The 25,285-nt window shown below is 38.6% G+C and overlaps 1 protein-coding gene across 2 annotated transcripts in view; it reads left to right on the forward strand.

The window, feature by feature from the left end:
- The first annotated feature begins 3,935 nt into the window (after positions 1 to 3,935).
- The window catches only part of LOC100148950 (formin), a 170,599-nt gene continuing 149,249 nt past the window's right edge, over positions 3,936 to 25,285 (forward strand). For both annotated transcript variants that reach the window (XR_012393130.1, XM_073927954.1), the window contains exons 1-2: positions 3,936 to 4,003; positions 22,168 to 22,591. Coding sequence is in view for 1 of the 2 variants with exons in the window: in XM_073927954.1 (XP_073784055.1) it covers positions 22,279 to 22,591 (313 nt within the window). In the remaining variant the exon portion in view is untranslated. The remainder of the gene's footprint in view (positions 4,004 to 22,167; positions 22,592 to 25,285) is intronic.

The raw sequence follows: 25,285 nt of genomic DNA on the forward strand, positions 1-25,285 counted from the left end.
ATAGAATATACCTTGCTATTAAATATTTTAAAGAAAACATCTACAAACAGTAAACAGTATGCCGTTTTCTACCTCAGTGTGTTTCCCGCGCGCGTGTGTCCCTCACGAGCCGCCGCCGCCATTAAATGTTTGATGAAAATGGGCGCGAAGTTTGTAATCGATGATTAACATCGTTTTTTTTTTTTTTGCGTCGAAGTCCGTTGTTTTTTTAATGGAAACTCGGTGTAAACCGTGAACTCGATTAAATATTTATGCCGCTATAAACCCATAAGGAGAGAAGAAATTAATCTCAGGTAAAGTCACGTCAAAAGGTCAAACTTTTATTTAACTGAAAAATAATTAACCGACATTTTTGTTTTTCCCTGAATTGTCTATAGACTATTTTCTGTTGCCTTTTTCATTTATTAAGACACGTAATTAACATAAGCTCACACACATACACATTCACAACATTATACATTTAAAGTTATAAGAAAAATAACACGAATTAAAGTGGTTTTAGACATTTGTTTATTTTATGCTAATGTTACTGAGGTTATATAGGCTATAATCCAACCCCTTACTTTGCATTAATGCTTATTTTTTTCCAAATAATCATAATATTTTAGGTGTTTTTTACTAGCCTATATCGGTGTATACAACTTTTGTGTGTGATTTATTTATAGTTGTCAGAGTAGTTGTGTGTGTAATTAATATTTTACAGCATTATGAAACATATTCATAGCTGGTTATGCCTGAATACTGAACTTTACATTTGTATATTTTTAGAGGAATAAAGTTTTTTAAAATGATGTGAATTTTGGCTATTAACTATATCGATTATATTCCTATATACAATCATTACTATATTGATTATTTTATACAATTCTGTGTGTATTATTATTATAGTATGCAGGTGTGCTTTAATATTTTACAGCAACACATTCATCGCTGTTTATCCTTGATTACTGAACTTTGCATTTGTATTTTGAGATAAATCAAGTACATTTTTAGCTATTTTTTACATTTTACTATATCGGTGAATACAATTTGTGTGTGAAGTATTTATAATACGCAGTTGTGTGTGATTAATATTTCATTTTACAGCATTATGAAACATATTCATATCTGTTCCCTGATGATTGAACTTTGCATGTGTACATTTTGAAGTGAATGTTGCCGTTTAAGGTGGTTTTTGGAGATTTACTTCATCATTGTACAATTTTGTGTGTATTATTATGGTGTGCAAGTGTGTGATTGATATTTTTTACAGCATTATGAAACTCATTCATAGCTGATTATCCCCAATCACTTTGGATGTGTAGATTTTGAGATTAAAAAAGTGAAATAATAGGTTTTTTTTACATTTTACTATATCGTTGTGTACAATTTGTATGTGGATTATTTATAATATGCAGTTGTGAGTATTAATATTTTATTTTACAGCATTATGAAACATATATTAATATCTGTTCCCTGATAATTGAACTTTGCATTTGTACATTTTGAGATGAATATTGCAGTTTAAGGTGGTTTTTGGAGTTTTACTTCATCAGTATATTTTTGTATTCTTATTATTATTATTATTATTATTATTATTATTATTATTATTATAGTATGCAGGTTTGTGATTGATATTTTTACCTTACAGCATTATGAAACATATCATAGCTGATTATCCCTGATTACTGAACTTTCCATTTGCATATTTTGAGAGGAATACCAATTTATTTTAATTATATAAAGTTTGGCATTTTACTATTACATACACAAGTATTACTATATCCATTACACAATTCTGTTTGGATTATTTACAGTATGCAGTTTTGTGTAATTAATATTTTATTTTGCAGTATTATGAAACGTATTCATAGCTGATTATTCCAGATCACTGAACTTTACATTTGCATATTTTAAAAGGAATACATTTTTTTTGTCAATTTTGGCATTTTACTTTATCGATATATACAATTCTGTGTGTATTGAATATAGTATCTAGTTATGGGTAATTCATGTTTTATTTTATAGCATTATGAAACATATTCATAGCTAATCATCTCTGATTACTGAACATTGCATTTGTATTTTGAGATAAGTAATGTAATTTTTTTTTTACATTTTACTATATCATTGTATACAATTTGTGTGTGAATTATTTATAATACGCAAGTGTGTGTAATTAATATTTTATTTTAAATGAAACAGATATTCATAGCTGTTCCCTGATGATTGAACTTTGCATTTGTAAATTTTGGAGAATAATCAAATACATTTTAGGTGTTTTGTTTTTACATTTTACTATAACGGTGCACATTTTTGTGTATATTTTTGTGTATTCGTGTATTTATAGTATGCAGTTGTGTGTATTAATTATTTTATAGTGTTATAAAGCATATTCATAGCTGATTATCCCTGGGGAATTTTACTATATCAGTGTATACAGTTCTGTGTGTATTATTTATAGTATGCAGTTGTGTGTGAATAACCTTTTATTTTACAGCATTATGAACCAGATATTCCTATTCGAACTTTGCATTTTTGAGATGAATGTTGCCGTCTCAGGTGGTTTTTGGAGTTTCACTTAATCAGTGTATACAATTGTGTGTGAATTTTTAAAGCATGCACATGTGTTATTGATATTTTATTTTACAGCATAATGAAACATTCATAGCTGATTATCCCAGATCCTTTGCATGTGTACATTTTACAATTAAAAACGTCAAATAATTTTTTTATTTATTTTTTTTTGCATATTACTATATCTGTGTATACAATTCTGCCTGTATTATGTATAGCAGAGATGCCCAAACTAGGGCCTGCGGGCCAAAGTTGGCCCTTGGTGACCTTTGATTTGGCTCGCCATTTCAACAGAGACGAGAGGGAGAGTTTGGGGAGAGTTGGGGTTTAAACCTTTATTACACATTGTCATTTCTGATTTAACGTAACCTTTTGTTTGTTTTATTTTAGGCTACAAAAAGCTAACTTTGATTAAATGTTTAAATTATATGTTGTAAATTCGGCAGTAAACTCCATTGTGTTATAAATGGAATTTCTATGTGTTGATTATAATAGGTTAATTATAAAGTGCAAATATATATATATATATATATATATATATATATATATATATATATATATATATATATATATATAAAATCTATTAGTTAATCTGATTAAAGTCATGTTTTCTATTAATTTTTAAACAAGTGCGGACATTATGCATGGTAACTTGTTTGGTACAGTATTTGGTCCATCATAAAAAAAGGTTTGGGCATCCCTGATTTATAGTACGTGTTAGGTGCTGTGCAGGTAAACCTCGCCCCTCTGATCTCTAAAGGTGCTCTAGCCATAGACACTACAGCCCATGGTTTTGAGCCTCCTTGATAGAGCATCTGACTCCCATGCGGACGGTCGCCGGTTCGATCCCAGCTCAGAGCGGGTTGGGTGGTGTAGGACCGGAGGGGTTACATATGCAATTGTGTGCATTAATATTTTATTTTACAGCATTGTGAAACATATTCATAGCTGTTTCCTCATTGGACTTTGCAATTGTGCATTTTGAGATTAAAAAAGTTTAAAAATGCAGGTTATTTTTGAAATTTTGCTACAATTTTGTGTGTATTATGTATAATATGCAGCTGTGTGTAGACTAATTAATATTTTATTTGAATGTATTTTAAAGTACTAATTTAAATTAATTCTTAAGTGTTTATTAACTTATATTTGTTACTGAATATCTATGATTGACATTAAAGGACTGCGTGTGTGTGTGTGTACTGTGTCTCTTTAAAGTCTCTGCAGCTCAAGTGTCCGCAGCGCTGCCGCTTTGCTTTATGACACACTCCTAACGTGGGCGGGACTATTCCAACATCATCCAATCACAGCTGCGAAGACGACCGCTGTCCTCTTTGATTGGTCAACGCACCTGTCAATCACAAGGTGAAGCTCTGTCCTCCAGAACGCACTTTATTCCGTGAGAGAGAGAGAGAGAGAGAGAGACGGATCCGTCATGAACATCAGATGGGTGAGTTAAACATGATTAACTTCATAAAACACTCGATGATTGATTTTAAAACATCCACGAGCCGTGAAAATAACCTGACATTGTATGTTTATACGGATCCCATCGTGCGTGTTATGTTTGCATTACAGCAGAAAAAGACGCAGAACTTAATGCTGTGTTTTATTTTATAATTGAACGATTGATACAGATGCATTGATCACAATCACGTGTTTGCATTAGGGAAGATGAATTGTTGAATGCAAAGTGATCACATGGCTTTAAGAAATGCAGTGCATGTGTAAAGCATCAATGATGCAGCAGTGCAAAAATAACTTTCTGCATAATAAATGATGGTGCACAATATGCACAGTGCACCTCGTATAACACACACGCGCACACATACACACGGATGTTGTTTTGGTTTGATCGCTGCATGTTCGGTTTAGCCTGTGCATGGTCTCACATGATGATCAAGTGTCATTATAATGTGTGTGTGATGGCTGAATTATGATGAAGGGGTTTCTGGTCACTCAGCTGCTGATTTAAATAATTATGCATCCAGTTCAAAGGCTTTGGCTAAATAAATTGTACTGAATGACATCATTAATAATCAACCTACTGTTAGTGTTTGCCAATGTGGATTTATTTATTTAGCAAAAGTGCAAAGAGTTACTGCATCATCAAATATATTAAACATTAATGTTAAGGCTTATTGTATATTAAAAATGTTAATTATTTATTTATTTATTTTACAATAATGCAAAGAGTTACTGCATCATCAAATATATTTAACATTATTGTTAAGGCTTATTTTATAATAAAAATGTTATTTATTTATATATTTTACAATAATGCAAAGAGTTACTGCATCATCAAATATATTTAACATTATTGTTAAGGCTTATTTTATAATAAAAATGTTATTTATTTATATATTTTACAATAATGCAAAGAGTTACTGCATCATCAAATATATTTAACATTATTGTTAAGGCTTATTTTATAATAAAAATGTTATCTATTTATTTATTTTACAATAATGCAAAGAGTTACTGCATCATCAAATATAATAAACATTAATGTTCAGGTTTATTTTATAATAAAATGTTATTTATTATTTATTTATTTATTTTACAATAATACAAAAAGTTACTGCATCATCAAATATATTAAACATTATTGTTTAGGCTTATTTTATGTTAAAAACGTTTTATTTATTTATTTATTTATTCATTTATTTGTTTATTTTACAATATTACAAAGAGTTACTGCATCATCAAATATATTAAACAATAATGTTTAGGCTTATTTTATATTAAAATGTTATTTATTTATTTATTTATTTTACAATAATACAAAGAGTTACTGCATCATCAAATAAATTTAACATTAATGTTTAGGCTTATTTTATATTAAAATGCTATATATTTATTTGTTTATTTATTTATTTATTTTACAAAAATACAAAGAGTTACTACATCATCAAATATAATAAACATTCATATTTTGGCTTTTTTATTTTATATTAAGAATGTTCATTCATTAATTCATTTTCTTTTCGGCTTAGTCCCTTCATTTACTTTGAATATTCTGTCTGAAATCGCTCGTAAAATTGACTTCAAAACAACTTTAGCACTATTTAATTGACTGAACAATGTTGTGCTTTGATAGTCATAGACTAATAATATGATTTAATTTTACATTATTATTTAGTAATAAATATATAAACAACTAAAACAATAGCCATAGTCATACTTACTGACTCCCAGGGCCGTTTATATCGAAGTTGATATTTAGCCACACCATGTTGGTGTTTCGTAACATCTAGTTTTTATGAGGTAGGTTGTTAGCCCAACACTCAACCCTCAACCTTGAGGACCAGGACACACGGGTCCCATTTTCTGGCACTCTTAACAGTATTCAGGTACAGAAATTGAATATTCAAATGTAAAATAACATTGTTTTGTCTTAATTTCATAAATAATTTGTTAAAATAAATCTTTATTAAGATTCCAAATGGTCAAATGTTTTGTGCCTGAATACTTTAAACTGGAAATACATACACAGTTGTTGGCTTTAAAAACACATGCAGATAATACACTTTCATGTCATAAAAGTGGTTAAACTCTACAGTGTATTGAACTGTAGCCCTTGGTACAGTATAATCCTAAGGTATAAACTCAACATTGCATATCTGATTGTGATATCATAACAACATATAATCCATAACTTCTAACACAGACAGTAACAATTTACAAAATACAGCAATACCAATGTCTCCACAGCTCAGACTGATAGCGTGTGATAAACCCAAAATAATCTCATTGTTGGAAGCATTACTCTGGCAGATAAATGTCTAAGATTTGGTGACAGTGCTTTAAATGTGATTACTCGTTTAATAAGATGAAAATATGAAAATAAATACTTTTCCCTAAAGATTTTTTACATTATTGCAATAAATACCAGAAAATATCGTGATACAATTTTAAGTCCATATCCCCATCCCTATTATGTAGGCTAGATGTACTCTAGTTAGACTACAAGTGAGCACTGGAAAGTGTTGTACGGCATGCTTTCAGCAATGCTGCCTCCCCTTTGTAAGAATGGGTTTTAACCACAGCGGTTCGAACTGTAGTTCTGCCGAGCGACTAAAAAGTTATCAGCATGATAATAAAAAACTGTACATTTCCAGTCAAACCATTCTTCTGCAATCTTATACCAAAAGCGGAAATAAGGGCAGTATTAACAGCTATAAATGTGGGAGAGCGCTGACATTATGTGATTGTATTGTATTGCAATATGGAACAATTAAGTGTTGATGTTAAATCAAAAGTAATTCACGAATACTTGAAAATGAGATGATTTAATGACAATAACTTGCTATGGTTACAACTGAATGTCAGGGTAGAAAGGGAACAGATTCAAATGCAGGTGAAACAAATTTATTCTTCTCAAAAAACACAAAATATCCTCAAAAGGCAGTTCAAAACTCAAAAAACTGGACTCAGAAATCGGCGCAGTTCCGGGCGCTACCACCAGATGGCAGGAGAGCGCTCCCAAGGCTTCACTGGGCAGCAGAAGGAGAGATGAAAGGAATAAGGGGAGTTCCGGATAATACCGCCAGGGGGCGATAGAGCGATACCAGACGCTCGGCCAGCACCGGAGAAGAAGAGCCTTACGGGGTACTGCTGGGCGTTCTCCCTTGGTGGAGATTCAGTAGTGAAAATGGGACAGCCAGACCAAACCACAGCGAGCCGGATGACAGGACAAAGTATCAAAATAAAGTAGGGAGAGAAAAAACGAAACCAAAACAAGCAGGAGCTTGGAGTCTGGGGAAACAGGACACGACAAGACAGATTACTCACAATGGATATTAGCTTACAAGCCTCACGAGCATGCAAAACGGACTGACGAAAGACAAGAGACGAGAGGAGACTAAATAGGGGAGAAATCAAGCAGCAACAGGTGAAGGAGAGGATCGCAAATTGATTACCAGGTCTCTAAGGCGGGGAAACAAAAAGCACGCGGACAAGAAGCACGTGGCCAGCTGTCAAAACAAACCCACGTGCTCCAAACACACAAAGACAACGCAAACAGGTAAGTGATTCCATACTCTTAACAGTACCCCCCCCTCCCAGGGCCGCCACCTGGCGCCCCCAGAAGGGGCTCACCTCGCCGCCGATGGAAGTCCACGATCAACGACCGGTCCAAGATGTCCCGTGCCGGAATCCAAGACCTCTCCTCCGCACCATAGCCCTCCCAGTCCACGAGGTATTGGAAACCCCGACCACGACGTCTCCGGTCAAGGAGTCTCTTCACAGTATAGACCGGAGTGCCGTCCACCAGACGAGGGGGAGGTGGAGCCGGGGAAGTAACAGGGTTGAGTGGGGATTTGATAACAGGCTTTACCCTGGATACATGAAAAACAGGGTGAACCCGACCAAGAGTGCAAGGAAGCTTGAGCCGAACCGTCACTGGACTCAAGACTTTAGTGATTCGGTATGGCCCAATGAACCTGGGTGCCAGCTTGCGAGAAGGCACACGGAGAGGCAGGTCCCTTGTAGACAGCCAAACCTTTTGACCACAAACAAAAAGGGGAGCAGGAGTCCGGTGGCGGTCAGCCGCCCTCTTAGTTCGTCTGGAAGCCTGGGCCAAGGCCTCCTTAGCCCTCCTCCATGTGTGGCGACACCTTCGGACAAAGGCCAAGGCAGACGGAACAGCGGCATCGGGTTCCTGAGCGGGGAACAAAGGGGGTTGATAACCAACAGAACATTGGAAAGGGGACATACCTGTAGAAGCTACCGGCAGGGAGTTGTGGGCATATTCAATCCAAGACAACTGCTGGCTCCAAGAGCCCGGATTTTGAGACACCAGACAGCGGAGACTTCTCTCAAGATCCTGATTGGCTCGTTCAGTTTGCCCATTGGTCTGGGGGTGAAAACCTGAGGACAGACTCGTAGAGGCCCCGATCTGTCTACAGAACTCTTTCCAAAACCGGGAGACAAATTGGGGTCCTCTGTCAGAGACCACATCCATCGGAAGGCCATGAATCCGGAAGACGTGGTCAACTACCGCCTGAGCAGTCTCCTTGGCTGATGGGAGTTTGGGTAAAGGGATAAAATGGGCCGCTTTAGAGAAACGGTCCACCACTGTTAAGATTACAGTGTTACCTCTCGATGGGGGTAGGCCAGTGATAAAATCAAGAGCCACATGTGACCAGGGTCGAGAGGGAATGGGAAGGGGACGTAACAGACCAATGGGTGGCCGATTAGATGTCTTATTCTGGGCACATACAAAACAAGCCAATACAAACTGTCTGACGTCTTGGGCCATTGAAGGCCACCAAAATCGCTGTTGGATATTGACCAGCGATCTCCGGACTCCTGGGTGACAGGCTACTCTGGACTCATGACCCCACTGGAGTACTTCGGATCTTAAACTGGCTGGCACAAATAGCCTTCCCTCTGGACACCCTTCTGGAGCTCCCCCTCCTCGCACGGCCTCCTCTACCCGCCGTTCGATGTCCCAGGAGAGAGTTCCCACCACCACCTCTCTAGGAAGGATGGCTTCGGGGGTAGCCTCTCCTCCTGGCACATCAAACAGGCGGGAGAGTGCATCAGGTTTTATATTCTTGGACCCAGGCCGGTACGAGAGGGAAAAATTAAAGCGTCCGAAGAAAAGTGCCCATCGGGCCTGACGGGAACTCAATCTCTTGGCTGAACGGATATATTCTAGATTTTTGTGGTCCGTCCAGACCAAGAACGGTTGTGCCGCCCCCTCCAACCAGTGGCGCCACTCACCCAGGGCCAGCCTGACCGCCAGCAGCTCTCTGTTACCAATGTCATAGTTTCGTTCGGCTGGGCTCAGACGGTGAGAGAAGAAGGCACACGGATGCACCTTCCCATCCCTAGAGGATCGCTGAGATAAGACCGCGCCTATCCCGACCTCCGAGGCATCCACCTCAACGATAAACTGCCGTTTAGGATCTGGAAGACAAAGGACAGGAGCAGTGATGAAACGGGACTTGAGAACATCAAAGGCCTCCTGTGCCTGACTGTGCCATATAAACGGTACCTTAGGTGAGGTGAGAGCCGTTAAGGGTGCAGCGACCGAGCTAAAGTTCCGGATGAACCGTCTATAAAAGTTGGCAAATCCAAGGAACCGCTGCAGAGCCTTACGAGAGTCAGGGACTGGCCACTTGGCAACGGCCCTTACCTTAGCGGGATCAGCCTTAATACCCTCCGTCGAGACAATATGCCCCAGGAACGAAACAGACTTGCTGTGGAACACGCACTTCTCCGCTTTGACATACAGCTGGTTTTCCAGCAGCCGCTGTAGCACCTGGCGGACATGCTGAGTGTGTAGCTGTTCTGACTCAGAAAAGATAAGAATATCGTCAAGGTACACAAAGACAAATCTGTTTACCATGTCTCTCAGCACATCATTCACCAGGGCCTGGAAGACTGCAGGGGCATTGGTGAGCCCGAAGGGTAGAACTCGGTATTCAAAATGCCCCGTTGGTGTGTTGAACGCAGTCTTCCACTCATCCCCCTCACGTATCCGGATCAGGTGATAGGCATTACGGAGGTCTAGTTTAGTAAAGACCTTGGCTCCCTGCAATAACTCAAAGGCAGAAGACATTAAAGGCAGAGGATACCTGTTCTTAACAGTAATGTCATTAAGGCCTCTGTAGTCAATACAAGGGCGCAGAGAACCATCCTTCTTTTTAACAAAGAAGAACCCAGCCCCGGCTGGAGAGGAAGAGGGACGGATGAGGTCGGCTTCTAAAGACTCTCGAATATACCGGTCCATAGCCTCTCTCTCAGGAGCAGAAAGGGAATACAATCGACCCTTTGGCGGAGAAGTGCCTGGGAGGAGTTCGATGGCACAATCGTATGGCCGGTGCGGAGGCAAGGAAGTGGCTCGAGACTTGCTGAAGACCTGGCGAAGATCGTGGTACTCCACCGGGACTCCAGAGAGATCCACCCTCTCCATCTGAAACACATGAGACACAGAACCAGGACACGGAGCAGGACCAAGACAAACAGCAAGACAAGACTGACTCCAAGACAACACAGAATTCCCTGACCAATCAACGTGAGGGTTGTGTTTACTTAACCACGGGTGCCCCAATACCACTGGAGCACTCGGGGAGTCGAATAAATAAAAAGTAATAACCTCACGGTGATTTCCAGAGACTATCAAACTTACAGAGGGGGTAGAGTGGGTGATGGATGTGATGGCAAACCCATTAAGGGAGCGCACAGTGATGGGAGAGGAGAGAGGAATGGCTGGGATGCCCCAAGATCTGGCCGTGGTGCTGTCCAAAAAGTCTCCCTCAGCTCCAGAGTCAAGCAAGGCAGGACAAGAGTGAGTCAATCCATTGAACTGGACTGAGACTGGGAGACAGGTGCGTTGTGTGGGGGTGTCGAAACAAGGGAGAGTGCCCACCAGAATCCCCCGGTTTACTGATGGGCTGGAGCTTTTAAAGGACACTGCAACGCTCTGTGACCCGGCTTCCCACAGTACAGGCAAAGGCCTCGAGCCAGACAAAGCCGCTTCTCCTCAACAGTCAGTCGAAGACGACCTAATTGCATCGGCTCTGGTGAGGTGGTAGGTAATGGGGTGCGAGGATCATTTGAAGGGCCCTCATTCATCCATGAGGCACCAGAGACTCGTCTATGCTGGCGACGATGCAGTCGGGCCTCCACCCGAAGAGCGAGATCCACCAGGGCATCAAAGTCTCGGGGAAGGTCATGAGTGGCAATCTCATCTTGTATGTAGTCATCCAGACCATCCCTAAATCTGGCACGAAGAGCCGCCTCATTCCATGTGCAGGCAGCTGCCAGGGTTCTGAACAGAACAAAATAATCAGTAACCGAGCGCCCTCCCTGACTCAGCTGGGCCAGTTGGGAGGCTGCTTCATCTCCCTGGGCGGATCGGTCAAACAGCTTGGTCATTTCTGCACGGAAGTCCTCAAACATGGCACAGAAAGGGGCACGTGCATCCCACACTGCTGTTGCCCAATCACGGGCCCTGCCCTTAAGAAGGGTGATTACAAACGCCACCTTTGACTCTTCAGTTACATAGCGACGGGGCTGTAGAGCGAATACTAGGGAGCACTGTGAGAGGAATGCCCGGCAAGAACTAGGATCCCCGTCATAGGGCGGTGGGTTGTTGGCGTGAGGTTCAGGTTCGAGATGAGGAATAGCCACCTGTCTGCCACCCCGGGCATTCTCATGAAGCTCCTGAATTTGAGCATTAAGCTCGATTACTTCGGCCCTTAACATCTCCACCTCCTGCGAGGCTGCATTTAACTGTGTAGCGTGCTGGCCAAGGAGAATGCCCTGCTGTGCCACTGCGTTTCTTACATGCTCAGCACCTGCTGAATCCATAATTTGGTCAGTCCGTTCTGTCAGGGTAGAAAGGGAACAGATTCAAATGCAGGTGAAACAAATTTATTCTTCTCAAAAAACACAAAATATCCTCAAAAGGCAGTTCAAAACTCAAAAAACTGGACTCAGAAATCGGCGCAGTTCCGGGCGCTACCACCAGATGGCAGGAGAGCGCTCCCAAGGCTTCACTGGGCAGCAGAAGGAGAGATGAAAGGAATAAGGGGAGTTCCGGATAATACCGCCAGGGGGCGATAGAGCGATACCAGACGCTCGGCCAGCACCGGAGAAGAAGAGCCTTACGGGGTACTGCTGGGCGTTCTCCCTTGGTGGAGATTCAGTAGTGAGAATGGGACAGCCAGACCAAACCACAGCGAGCCGGATGACAGGACAAAGTATCAAAATAAAGTAGGGAGAGAAAAAACGAAACCAAAACAAGCAGGAGCTTGGAGTCTGGGGAAACAGGACACGACAAGACAGATTACTCACAATGGATATTAGCTTACAAGCCTCACGAGCATGCAAAACGGACTGACGAAAGACAAGAGACGAGAGGAGACTAAATAGGGGAGAAATCAAGCAGCAACAGGTGAAGGAGAGGATCGCAAATTGATTACCAGGTCTCTAAGGCGGGGAAACAAAAAGCACGCGGACAAGAAGCACGTGGCCAGCTGTCAAAACAAACCCACGTGCTCCAAACACACAAAGACAACGCAAACAGGTAAGTGATTCCATACTCTTAACACTGAATTAATAACAAAATGAGTGTATAAAATGATAAAATATGAAATGATAAAACATATTATATAAATTGTACCCAGCTTAAATGTAAAATTAAAGTTACCAGTAGTAGAAGGAGAGACACAGGGGGAGGGAGAGAGACAAAGAGAGCAGGCCCAGAAGTTAGCCTGATTGCAGTAGAGTCAGAGAAGATAGACTCCAGAGGAGGAGAGGAGCAGAGCAGGAAAAGACAGGCTAGGAAAAGAGAGGGCAGGCAAAAAATAAAAAATAAATAAACAGGGCCCGAGTTTACCACCTATTTTGTATCTTTCTTGACCATGTGACTAAAGCACAAATACTGAGACATTCAAACTGACCAATCAACAAGTGACCACATGAAAAAACCCCAAAGTCCACACAACAGGCCCTGATCTCATCAGTATCTGCCTTTAGGGCCTACTCACACTCTGCCATCTGTACCGTGCCCAGGCCCGTTTCCCGGATCGTTTGAGAAGTGTGAGTGCGCTGAATCAGGCTCAAGCATGGTTCACTTGGCCGGCCCTGGCCCGGTTGGAAGAGGTGGGCCTGAGCGCGGTTCACTTGGGCTTTGGCGCGGTATGCTTGTGTGTGAGTGCAAAACGCGCCAAAGCCCGAAACTGAAAGCGAGACGTGACTTTAAGGGGCTGTTTCATATGGATTTATTAATCATTCTTACTGTTCAGTGAACGCAAACTGCTGTAGTTTATTAAAGATGCAAACTCCTCACTGCACGACAGCTGCACCTTCAGCAGACCTCCTCATTCCTGCAGCACGAGAGCTTTATGATTATGAGCGCCAAAAGTGGCGGATCTGTTCAGTGAAATATCTGACTGCGTGTCACCACATCCCTAAGGACTGTTTGGCGAAATATTTGACTGCATGTCACTGCATAACAAACCACTGACACGATATAACTAGAGAAATCTCCACTGTGCTGCTGAGTGAGAGAGCGCTTCTCACTGAACAGCGCAGCAGCGATGACGTAAGCGTGCCCAGGCCCGATTGTGGTGTGAGCGCGGGCCGTCGGGGGAGACGGGAGGGGGGACAAGCATGCTTTGGCCCGGTTTGAGGCAACTGTACCTAGTGTGAGTATGGCGTTAGAGTCAGTATGGACCTTCTTGAGTAAAAAAGACATGTTTTGTCATATAAACAAATGCATAAAATAATTTAGCCTCTTACACCTTCATCTGTTTCACTAAGTCACTACGGCTGCACAATATATTGAAAAAGTATTGTTATCATGTTAATAGTATATGCACTAGATGTATCGCAGACATGTGTGCAAATTGCATTTAGCTTATACATTGGTTGTTTAACTCAGTGATTTAAAGACTGAAGGCCCGTGCACACAGAGACGTTTTTTACTCATGTTTTCAGTTGACGTTTAACACCTCAAATAAAGGGCATCAATGTGATCGTGCACAGTAAGGCGCAAAACGGCAGGCGTAAAAGGGTCATTTTTAAAGGATTGCCTCATGCTTGTTTTTTGTTTGGACACGCCGCATCAAAACCTTCTCCACCACCTTGAGTAGATTATTGTTCACCAGTGCGATAAGCAGCTCCACGTTCATATAGACACTGGGCGTCTTCTTCGATGTGCGCTCGCATTGACAGTTTTGTGCTTAAGCGCCTCCAAGTGCTGTTTACTGTAACTTCAGGAGGTCCGTGCACGTGAACAAAGGTGCCAATCTGATTGGTGGAGAAGGGTTTGATGCGGTGCGTCAAAACAAAAAAATGAGCATGAGACGTTTCTTAAAAAATGGCGCTTTTACGCCCACCGTTTTGCGTGTTGGTGTGCACAATCACCTTGGCGCCCTTTATTTATTAAAAAGGCGTTAAACGTCAACTGAAAACATGAGCAAAAAAGCATCTCGGTGTGCACGGGCCTTTACACTTGATAAATAAGATGTTACAAAGTGTGTGCAATGGTAAAGTACAGTAAACTCTGTCAACAACACAATTTATGATAATCAAATCTGAGCTTTTAAGTAAGGGAACCCACCATCATCAGCGCTCGAAATTAACCTTTTTCCTTGGTAGCACTGGTACTTTTAATTAAAAAGATTTAGGCGCACCAGCCAAAATTTAGTCACACCCACTAGGGCTGTGTATTGGCAAGGGCCTCACGATATGATATGTATCACGATACATGGGTCACGATACAATATAGCACGATATATTGCAATTAGGGATGTAACGGTATTGTAAATACCGTCATACCGCAATATTAATTTTTTTAGATATTACCGAAGTCGCATGACTCGGTAAAACTATAGGTCTTCTGAGAAAATTTGCTCAGGCGAATGAAGCGAACGGGAGGTAGCGAAAACTACAATTCCCATCAGCCCATGCTTGACCATCATCCCTTGCGGTCTGTTGTCGCTACAGATCCAGTAATGCGGAAATGGAGTGTGCTGCTAGAAGCGGGGATAAAAGAGCTGGAAAACTCTAAAGCGGGTGTTGTCGCCGCGCGCGTACTGAATAGCGGTGTTGTCGCGCGAGTTCTTATCAGCTGTATTGTCGCGCGAGTTCTTATCAGCTGTGTTGTCGCGCGAGTTCTTATCAGCTGTGTTGTCGCGCGAGTTCTTATCAGCTGTGTTGTCGCGCGCGTACTGAATAGCGGTGTTGTCAGCACACTGTTCAGATTGATGCAGACATGAGATCTCTATCTCACTCATGGCTTGTCCTCTCAAGTGGGGGAAAGACAATGCACAACGTTACCCACTGCTGTCAACCTGGGCCAAGTCATATCTCTCTTGTCCCAGAAACCTCAGTCCCAAATGAGAGGGGTTTTTTCTGTTGCAGGGGACATTGTAAATACCCAGAGATACCAGCTTTTACCAGATTATATTTATATGATAATTTTCCTTTAAACCCATCTCTATCTAAGTGAGTGAGTGATTAAATGTTGAATGTGACGAGTTTTCAACAATACTAAACTAAAACTTTATTTTTTTACATGGTTTAATAATTTTTTTGTTATTAAAATTGAACTTCCTGTTTCAAAGCTTACAGATAGATGACTAATTTGTATGTCATTGACACTTTTGGCACTTTTTTTGGAGTATTTTCATAAGTTTTGTTTTTTCCTGTAAATGATTCAATAAATACCGTACCGTGACAGTCATACCGAGGTATTACCGTACCGTAAAATTCTGATACCGTTACATCCCTAATTGCAATACAATAAAAATTGTGATATATTGCAATAGTTTGTATTAGTGTGTCGTTATATTGACAACTTGATAAATCAGCAGACGAATTAAAATTCTATTCCAATTTATCCAATTTATGCGACTGACAGCATTGTGAACATTTTGCTGTGAAACTTGTCGCACATAGGTCAATTGATGGCATGCTAGAAACATTTTACATGCAACATGCTGGGCAGCTGTGCTGCTACGGTCATGTTTGACGCTTTGTCTGTTACAACGACAGGTCCTTGCATTTTATGTCCCATTCCTTCTATGCAGTTTTCAGTAACTCTGCAATGTTAGTTGAGGCTTGTTAATGATGCTATTCAGTGTAGTTTGCCTTGAATCAAGAGGTTTCAGTTGAGGTCGCAGAATATATCATGTTCACTCTTGCTTACTTCTGATACCATACTACTTAGCGTTTTGTTGATAGCGGGTCAGCCACATCAACTGGAGCAGTGGAGGAGGTTGTTTGGCACAACTTGAATCGATACTTCAGGTTGGACTATCAATACACTATCGTAAAAAGAAATTATCGCAATAGTTAGATATATTGATATTTTTGCACAGCCCTAGCACCCACCAATTATGCGCATCGTTACTACAAGTTTAATATTAAAAGATTTATCACATTTGAAATCAATACTAATCAAACCTGACAAACAAACAAAAATCTGCATGCGCCCACCGGCCCTGCGCATTTGTATGAGATGTACTGTGCTGTTCTCACAGGTGGTGTCTGGTATCGCACAGATAATTATGACATTTAACTTGTTATTCGCATACGTCATGGCAAACACTGTTACCTGAAAACTCTTACGGCTTTACGGTGAATGGATTTAGTCATTTTCAAAGCAGACTTTAACCCACTAGAATCTTTTATCCACTCTTTGAAAAGTGTAAATAACTCTAACATTCACCACAAGAACACCTATTAGACGTGCCATTATTTGTAACCTTTTTTTAAAAAAATTCTATCAGTGTTATTTTCATTCTCTCGTATCCAGACCTTTACATTTTCACAGCTGTAGCTCCCTCTCTTCTGAACTGAGTGATTGACAACTGATATTAACCAATCCATTCACGTTCTATTGGCAGTGGGCCAATAAGAAGAGCTTGAAGGCAGGGCAAGCATTGCAGGATTTGTTCACTGCAGCAACTTAACATATCGACATCATGAGCGGTACACCGGTGTGACATTGCGCCACGACATGGATTTTCTAATACCGTCAATACCGTAATAAATCAAGTATATGCGCTCGAAATTTAATCTATGCGACCTCATAATATATTTGGGAGCATTTGTGTGACTGCATATGATGGTTGTAGTGCGACCTGTTTTGATTTATTTTTTTAAACGTGCTGAATCGCTCTTCCCTGCCACTGTAATGGTTTATATAGCTGTCAATCACTCAAGGCTTTCCGCTGTCAGATGACAGGGAGCTTTTGTGACCGCCGGGAATGCAAACGGCCGAAGAGTGAAAATGACACAAGGTTGGCAGGTTTACAAACCTCACCTAGTTATAATAATCATAATATTAATAATAATAAAGGCGCAGGTGAGAGCGATCATGACATGTGGTGAATGTTGATCCTCCAGCTGAGACCAATCAAGGGTTTTCAGAGAAGGCGCCCGAATCTCAGTGCGTTGCATTCACTGCGTGCTCTGCGCAAATGTTCGCTAAATGTAGGCTCTAATACTGTACACATTATCGCCACAGAAGCTCGCCTTTACTAAGTTTACACTGAAACTGTGGCTCATAACAAAAAGCGGTATTGCGCTGGTGTTCTTCACGAGAGTCCTGCTCTGCCTGCTTATAAATTGGTGTGGCTGACTCGCCTGCTTTCCACAAACACAGAGAAATGAAGATCAGGGGTCCGTTCTTCGTACGTGGATTACTCAGTTAGCTGGATTTGGATATTGATGATTTGACACGATTCAGGATCGTTTCGTTCTTCAAAGCTGATCCGAGAGTTGTTGTCATAGCAACAGTTCTGCTAGCTCAAACCTGATCGGGAGCAGGTTCAATTCATATTAGCAGGATTAGATCGGCTCAGTTCAAGCAAAGATAATACAGAAAGTATGTTCCGAATTCTGATATTTTCTTACAGTAGTAGTTATATACACTTGGGAAAATGGTACATATTTTTTAACTATATATATAAATTTATAGTCATTAATAAAATAAATTAAGTTATACATATTAATAAAACATGCAATCTGCACCCTCGACATGAAAGTACAAAGACTGCCATCTGGTGCAAAGAGAAAACTTATTGAAATGAACTTTTTAGATTGCTTTAGAATAAATTGTGTATAATAGAAATGCAGAATATGTGACTTTTTTTTTAAAGCAATAATACATTAATGCAGTCATAAACATGTTTTGATAGTTAATATGTCAGTGATTTGATGCTTCACAAAAGTTGCAGACGCCTTTACCAATATCAAAATGCTTTTTTGAAGAACCAAATTAGCGAGAGATCATTTATCACCCAGGGGTGCGTTCTTTGTACCTCGCTTAAATGATCTAAGATGATTTGGCAGATCCTGGATCTGTTAATCTTGATAACTGATCTCTCGCTAATTTGGTTCTTTAAAGAAGTTGGCGAATCAGATTAGAATGTCTGGATGAACTGATCTGAGATCTACGTGTGTTGTGAAGGACAGATCTATCAAACCTCGAAATCATGATCTGCAATGCAGCGATTGGCTGACGGCACAGCAGCGTAATGACATCATCTGATTAATATTCAATTATCCATGTGAGCAAAATTACACAATTACGCAATAACCTTCCACATTTGTTGTGAGCTGCAGGCTTTACACTTTCATGTGTCAAGAGTATTCATCATGTATTTCAATGCAAATCAGTGTATTTAGTTCTACATTTAGAGAAGATTTTCTTTATTATAGTAGCTGTTTTTTAATCGGTGTAAAGAATAACTGGTTATTTACAAAAGCATTTTGATATTGGTAAAGGTGTCTGCAACTTTTGTGAAGCATCAAATCACTGACATATTAACTGTCAAAACATGTTTATGACTGCATAAATGTATTATTGCTTTAAAAAAGTCACATATTCTGCATTTCTATCATACACAAATTGTACTAAAGCGATCTAAAAAGTTAATATCAATAAGTTTTCTCTTTGCACCACCAGGTGGCAGTCTTTGTACTTTCATTTCAGGGGTGCCGATTGCATGTTTTATTAATATGTATAACTTAATTTATTTTATTAATGACTATATAATTATTTATATATATAGTTTAAAAATATGTACCATTTTCCCAAGTGTATATAACTACTACTGTAAGAAAATATCAGAATTCGGTACTTTCTGTATTATCTTTGCTTGAACTGAGCCGATCTAATCCTGTTTATATGAATTGAGCCTGCTCCCGATCAGGTTTAAGCTAGCAGAACTGTTGCTATGACAACAACTCTCGGATCAGCTTTGAAGAACGAAACGATCCTGAATCGTGTCAAATCGTCAATATCCAAATCCAGCTAACTGAGTAATCCACGTACGAAGAACGGACCCCAGCTCATAACGAGAGCGTGCATTTACAATGACACAAACCCAAAACAAAACCGTTAAAGAGTGGCAGAAGTGAGACTTTTATTACTTTCTTTTGTCCGTTCTTTCTTGAGATGTATATTATTTTGCTATTTAGCTATTTCGTTTGTTTTGGAGTAAAAATATTATTTATTAAATTGACATGCATATAAAAACAATAGTGCAAAATAAATATTTATTTCTGCAATGCTTCATTTTTGTTTGATGCAAACCATACATTTATTTTATCTACTTTTTATAGCAGATAACTTACGTTCAAGCACATTCAAGGCAGCATGATAATGAGAAATGTATTCATTGTTACTATTATTGTCATCATCATCATCATTAATATTCTATAATTATTCGACATTCATTTTGGAATTATTGCACACAAATATCAATGTCATCACAGCATTGATTAGATAGTTGTTTCTGTTTTTAGGTAGTCTTAATTGATGTTGTTTTAAAATACAATAAATCCCTTAAAGTACAATTTGCAGCGGTGCTCATTCATTTTTGGTGGGTGCTACTAAATTCTTTTTATTGCTCCTAAATATTTGAAGTTGAGAGCACTGGTGCTATTACACTGCTAGTTTTTATTAGCATTTTATTTATTTTATTATTACACTGCTAGTTTTTATTAGCATTTTATTTATTTTATTATAACACTGCTAGTTTTTATTAGCATTTTATTTATTTTATTATTACACTCTTATTTTTTTTTAGCATTTTATTTATTTTATTATTACACTTCTAATTTTTATTAGCATTTTATTTATTTTATTATTACACTGCTAATCTATATTAGCATTTTATTTATTTTATTATTACACTGCTAATTTTGTTAGCATTTTATTTATTTTATTATTACACTTCTAATTTTTATCAGCATTTTATTTATTTTATTATTACACTGCTAATTTTTGTTAGCATTTTATTTATTTTATTATTACGCTGCTAATTTTTGTTAGCATTTTATTTATTTTATTATTACGCTGCTAATTTTTGTTAGCATTTTATTTATTTTATTATTACACTGCTAATTTTTGTTAGCATTTTATTTATTTTATTATTACACTGCTAATTTTTGTTAACATTTTATTTTATTATTACACTGCTAATTTTTATTAGCATTTATTTATTTTATTACTACACTGCTAATTTTTGTTAGCATTTTATTTATTTTATTATTACACTGCTAATTTTTGTTAGCATTTTATTTATTTTATTATTACACTGCTAATTTTTATTAGCATTTTATTTATTTTATTATTACACTGCTAATTTTTATTAGCATTTTATTTATTTTATTATTACACTGCTAATTTTTATTAGCATTTTATTTATTTTATTATTACACTGCTAATTTTTATTAGCATTTTATTTATTTTATTATTACACTGCTAATTTTTATTAGCATTTTATTTATTTTATTACTACACTGCTAATTTTTGTTAGCATTTTATTTATTTTATTATTACACTGCTAATTTTTGTTAGCATTTTATTTATTTTATTATTACACTGCTAATTTTTGTTAGCATTTTATTTATTTTATTACTACACTGCTAATTTTTATTAGCATTTCATTTATTTTATTATTACACTGCTAATTTTATTAGCATTTCATTAATTTTATTATTACACTGCTAATTTTTATTAGCATTTCATTTATTTTATTATTACACTGCTAATTTTTATTAGCATTTCATTAATTTTATTATTACACTTCTAATTTTTATTAGCATTTCATTTATTTTATTATTACACTGCTAATTTTTATTAGCATTTCATTTATTTTATTATTACACTGCTAATTTTTATTAGCATTTCATTAATTTTATTATTACACTGCTAATTTTTATTAGCATTTCCTTAATTTTATTATTACACTGCTAATTTTTATTAGCATTTCATTAATTTTATTATTACACTTCTAATTTTTATTAGCATTTTATTTATTTTATTATTACACTGCAAATTTTTATTAGCATTTTATTTATTTGATTATTACACTAATTTTTGTTAGCATTTTATTTATTTCATTATTACACTGCTAATTATTATTAGCATTTAATTTATTTTATTACTACACTGCTAATTTTTGTTAGCATTTTATTTATTTTATTATTACACTTCTAATTTTTATTAGCATTGTATTTATTTTATTATTACACTGCTAATTTTTGTTAGCATTTTATTTATTTTATTATTACATTGCTAATTTTTATTAGCATTTCATTTATTTTATTATTACACTGCTAATTTTTATTAGCATTTTATTACTACTCTGCTAATTTTTGTTAGCATTTTATTTATTTTATTACTGCACTGCTTATTTTTGTTTTGTTGTACACCGTTTAGTAAGATCTTTTGTTTTTTTTTGAAAAATAAATATGTTGAGAATGCATAATACTCTCCCATGTCTCTTTTTGATAAGGATACCTACCATTTACTTATTATATTATAAAAATATTAACTTTATTCACATACTAAAGGGACAGGATGAACAAATGAATCGCTGAACGAATCATATGAGAGTCGCTGGGATAATCAGGTAAAAATAAACGCATATTATAAGACAATGAAAGTGTTTTTTGACCTTGCATGCAGATCAGCCTGTTGTTAGAAACCCCCAAAACCAAAATATGACCTTTTTTATGCATAATAGGGGCTCTTTAGTGTGTAAGCAATTGAGAAATACTCTAATTTAAAACCCTGCTCCATGTGTATCCCACATGTTTATGTCACAACTAAAGCCTTCTTCATTTTTACAGGCATTCGATCGCCCCAGTGATGAACATCTATCTTGTCAGTCCATACCGGGCCGTCCTCGACTTAAGACGAGACCCTGGAGACAGCTTAATTCAGCAGTGTGATTAATTAAAATGGGGCCCGTAATGGAAGGCACACACAGCGTACTGCGTCTGTACAAACCCATCCAGGAGCGCTGCTTCATCAGTGTGTATTTCCCAAAGAGAAAGTCCCGAGGTTTTCCACACGCTGGCCAAACCCTCGGTGAAGTCCAGCCTCTGTGCAGAAGTCAGCATGAACAAAGAGGCCAGTATTGCAGACCCGCGGATGACAACAGAGGAGTGTTTGCGCAGCTCCTGCTGTCTTTATGCAGCGACTGCGCACACCGGCTGAGGATGGGGAACCAGGACGGCAAGCTGGAGGGGTACGGAGAACACCTGGAACATGGTGAGTGTGTGTGAGTGTGTGTGTTTGTGTGAGAGTGTGTGAGAGAAAGAGAGAGAGAGAGAGAGAGAGAGTGTGTGTGTGTGGGGGAGAGTATGTCTGAGAGAGAGTGTGTGTGGGAAAGAGAGAGTGTGTGTATGTGTGTGTGTGTGTGTGTGTGGGAGTGTATGTCTGCGAGATAGTGTGTGAGGGAAAGAGAGAGAGAGAGTATGTGTGTGTGTGTGTGTGTGTGTGTGTGTGGTAGAGTATGTCTGAGAGAGAGTGTGTGAGGGAAAGAGAGAGAGTGTGTGTATGTGTGTGTGTGTGTGTGTGTGTGTGTGTGTGTGTGTGTGTGTGTGTGTGTCTGAGTGAGTGAGTGAGTGAGTGAGATAGTGTGTGAGAGAGAGATTGTGTGTGTGTGAGAAAGAGTATGTGAGTGACTGTGAGAGTGTGTGATTATGTGTGTGTGTGTGTGTGTGTGTGTGTGTGTCTGAGTGAGTGATTGAGTGAGTGAGATAGTGTGTGAGAGAGAGATTGTGTGTGTGTGAGAGAGTATGTGAGTGACTGTGAGAGTGTGTGGTTATGTGTGTGTGTGTGTGTGTTATAGTAAAATGTACGTGTGTGTGCGCATGAATGTCGGTTTGTGTGTGTCAGAGAGTGTGGGAATAAGTGTGTGGGGAGAGTGTGTGCATCCACGATTGTGTGTGTGTGTGTGTGTGTATGTGTTTTGTAAGTGTGTGTGTGAGAGAGAAAGAGAGAGTGTATGTGAGAGTGAGTGAGTGTGTTAGAGAGAGAGTGTGTTAAGTGCGTGAGCTGCTGAGAATGAAACAGCGCGATGCAGACAGAACAAAACACAAACACGAGTACAAGAGCGCACTCACGACGGCGCCCATACAGAGACACAACGACAGAAAACTCGAGTCGAGCACAACATACAGGACAAGACAGAACCAGTGTCCGGACTTCGCCACCGAAACAAGACCTTTACCAACACCTTTATAGTTCTCAGCTGTGGGTGCGCACACACATAGCTCGTAGCACAGACTCGCGCACACACACAGCTCATAAGCTTGCGGAGTGAACCAAACAAGTTGTATTTCCCAAGTGGACAGCAACAACGCAACAAGTTGCTTTCTTGTATAAGTGGAAACGCAAGCAACCTGGCTTTGAATCTTTCAAAAGTGCATAACTGCAATGAAAAGTAATGAAACATTAACTGGCTAGCTACTAACCGTAACGTTATATCATCCACATCGTTATGCCAGCAGTCAATCACCTAAATTACTATAATAAATAAAGTTAAAGGGCACCTATGGTGAAAAATCGACTTTTCAAGCTGTTTGGACAGACATGTGTGTGGGTATAGTGTATATTGGGCTGATATAAACACACACAGTCCTTTTTTTTTATTTACCAACATAAAAACGGTGGACCAATTGGAGCGGTTTTCAGACCGACTGCAACTTGATGTAGGAGTGCGGTTCCCCCGCCCACCGAATTGATTGACAGCTGCGTATCATGTCCCGGTAGTCACGTATATAATCATATAAACAAGACAGGACGTGCGCAAAGTGACCGGGAATAAAAGCTCTGTTCAGTTTGCTCGGATCATCAATCGTCATCAAATGTGATCAAGAGAGAGTTTCACAACATGTTTTAAAACAGAGCACGTGTGTAATGAAGTACAGCGATTTACTTCAGCTTTACTTCATCAGCACAGGCTTGTGTCAGAACAATTATAACAGAAGATGCTTCAATCCCGGTTTGTGGACGTTACATCAGGTTTATTCTGTACATTAACATAACAGATATCCACACAGCAGTGGAGATTAACCTGTATCCTGTCACATTTTGCATGCAAAGCTAAATGCGCTGTCTGTATGTATGTGCGTATCGTGTCCGTGCTGGGTATGTGTATCTTGTGTGTGCAGGTGAACTTTGTAACGAATTTTGTGCGATCGTTGTAACTTAACACAGCAAATGCATCAAGTACTCATTGCTAAAATTCTTACTGTAGTATTTCTCACAAACCCTACGTGAGATCTGCTTCCTTTATGTCTGTTTGTTGTCTGACGCAGCCGAGGGAGGAGATTAAGGCACACAGAAAGGCACATAGAAACGTTGGGCGGGGAGGACTAGCCTTAAAGGCGCAGTACAGCAAAACCGCCACCAAGTGCAAAACTGTATAAAACAGAATCTTATAAAAGGTATAATAAATCATCTGATGGATGTTTTGAGCTGTACCTTTACAGACACATTCTGGACACACAAATGATTCATAATAAATCTGAAAATAAACACACAAGGAAAACAGTATTTTTTTCTGAAGTTGCTTAACCACTTAAACTCTGCGAACCTGGTACCGGGTCCATGACGTCATCGACTTTCGCTTTTAGATTTAAAGGGCTAGGGTTGCACCAGACCCTTGTAAGTAGTGTCGTTTAAAAGTGTAGAATCTATATTTTATGCACATGTGCATCAGTTTGGTTTTTATTCTACTGTATAAAAGTTATTTACACTTAAATACACAGTATTTTGCATACCCGAGCTGGGTGTTGAACATTGGTTCATTTTCATATTTTTTTCATATGACACATGTACAAGTTATAGCTCAAATGAAAGCTCTTGCCGATGCTCATACAGTTCTAGCATTCTTTTTACTGAATTATATTCATATGCCAAACAGTTGTTGAATGAATCGCGGTGTTTCCATGCCGC

This window comes from Danio rerio, chromosome 17 (assembly GCF_049306965.1).
Source record: "Danio rerio strain Tuebingen ecotype United States chromosome 17, GRCz12tu, whole genome shotgun sequence".
NCBI classification, from domain to species: domain Eukaryota; kingdom Metazoa; phylum Chordata; class Actinopteri; order Cypriniformes; family Danionidae; genus Danio; species Danio rerio.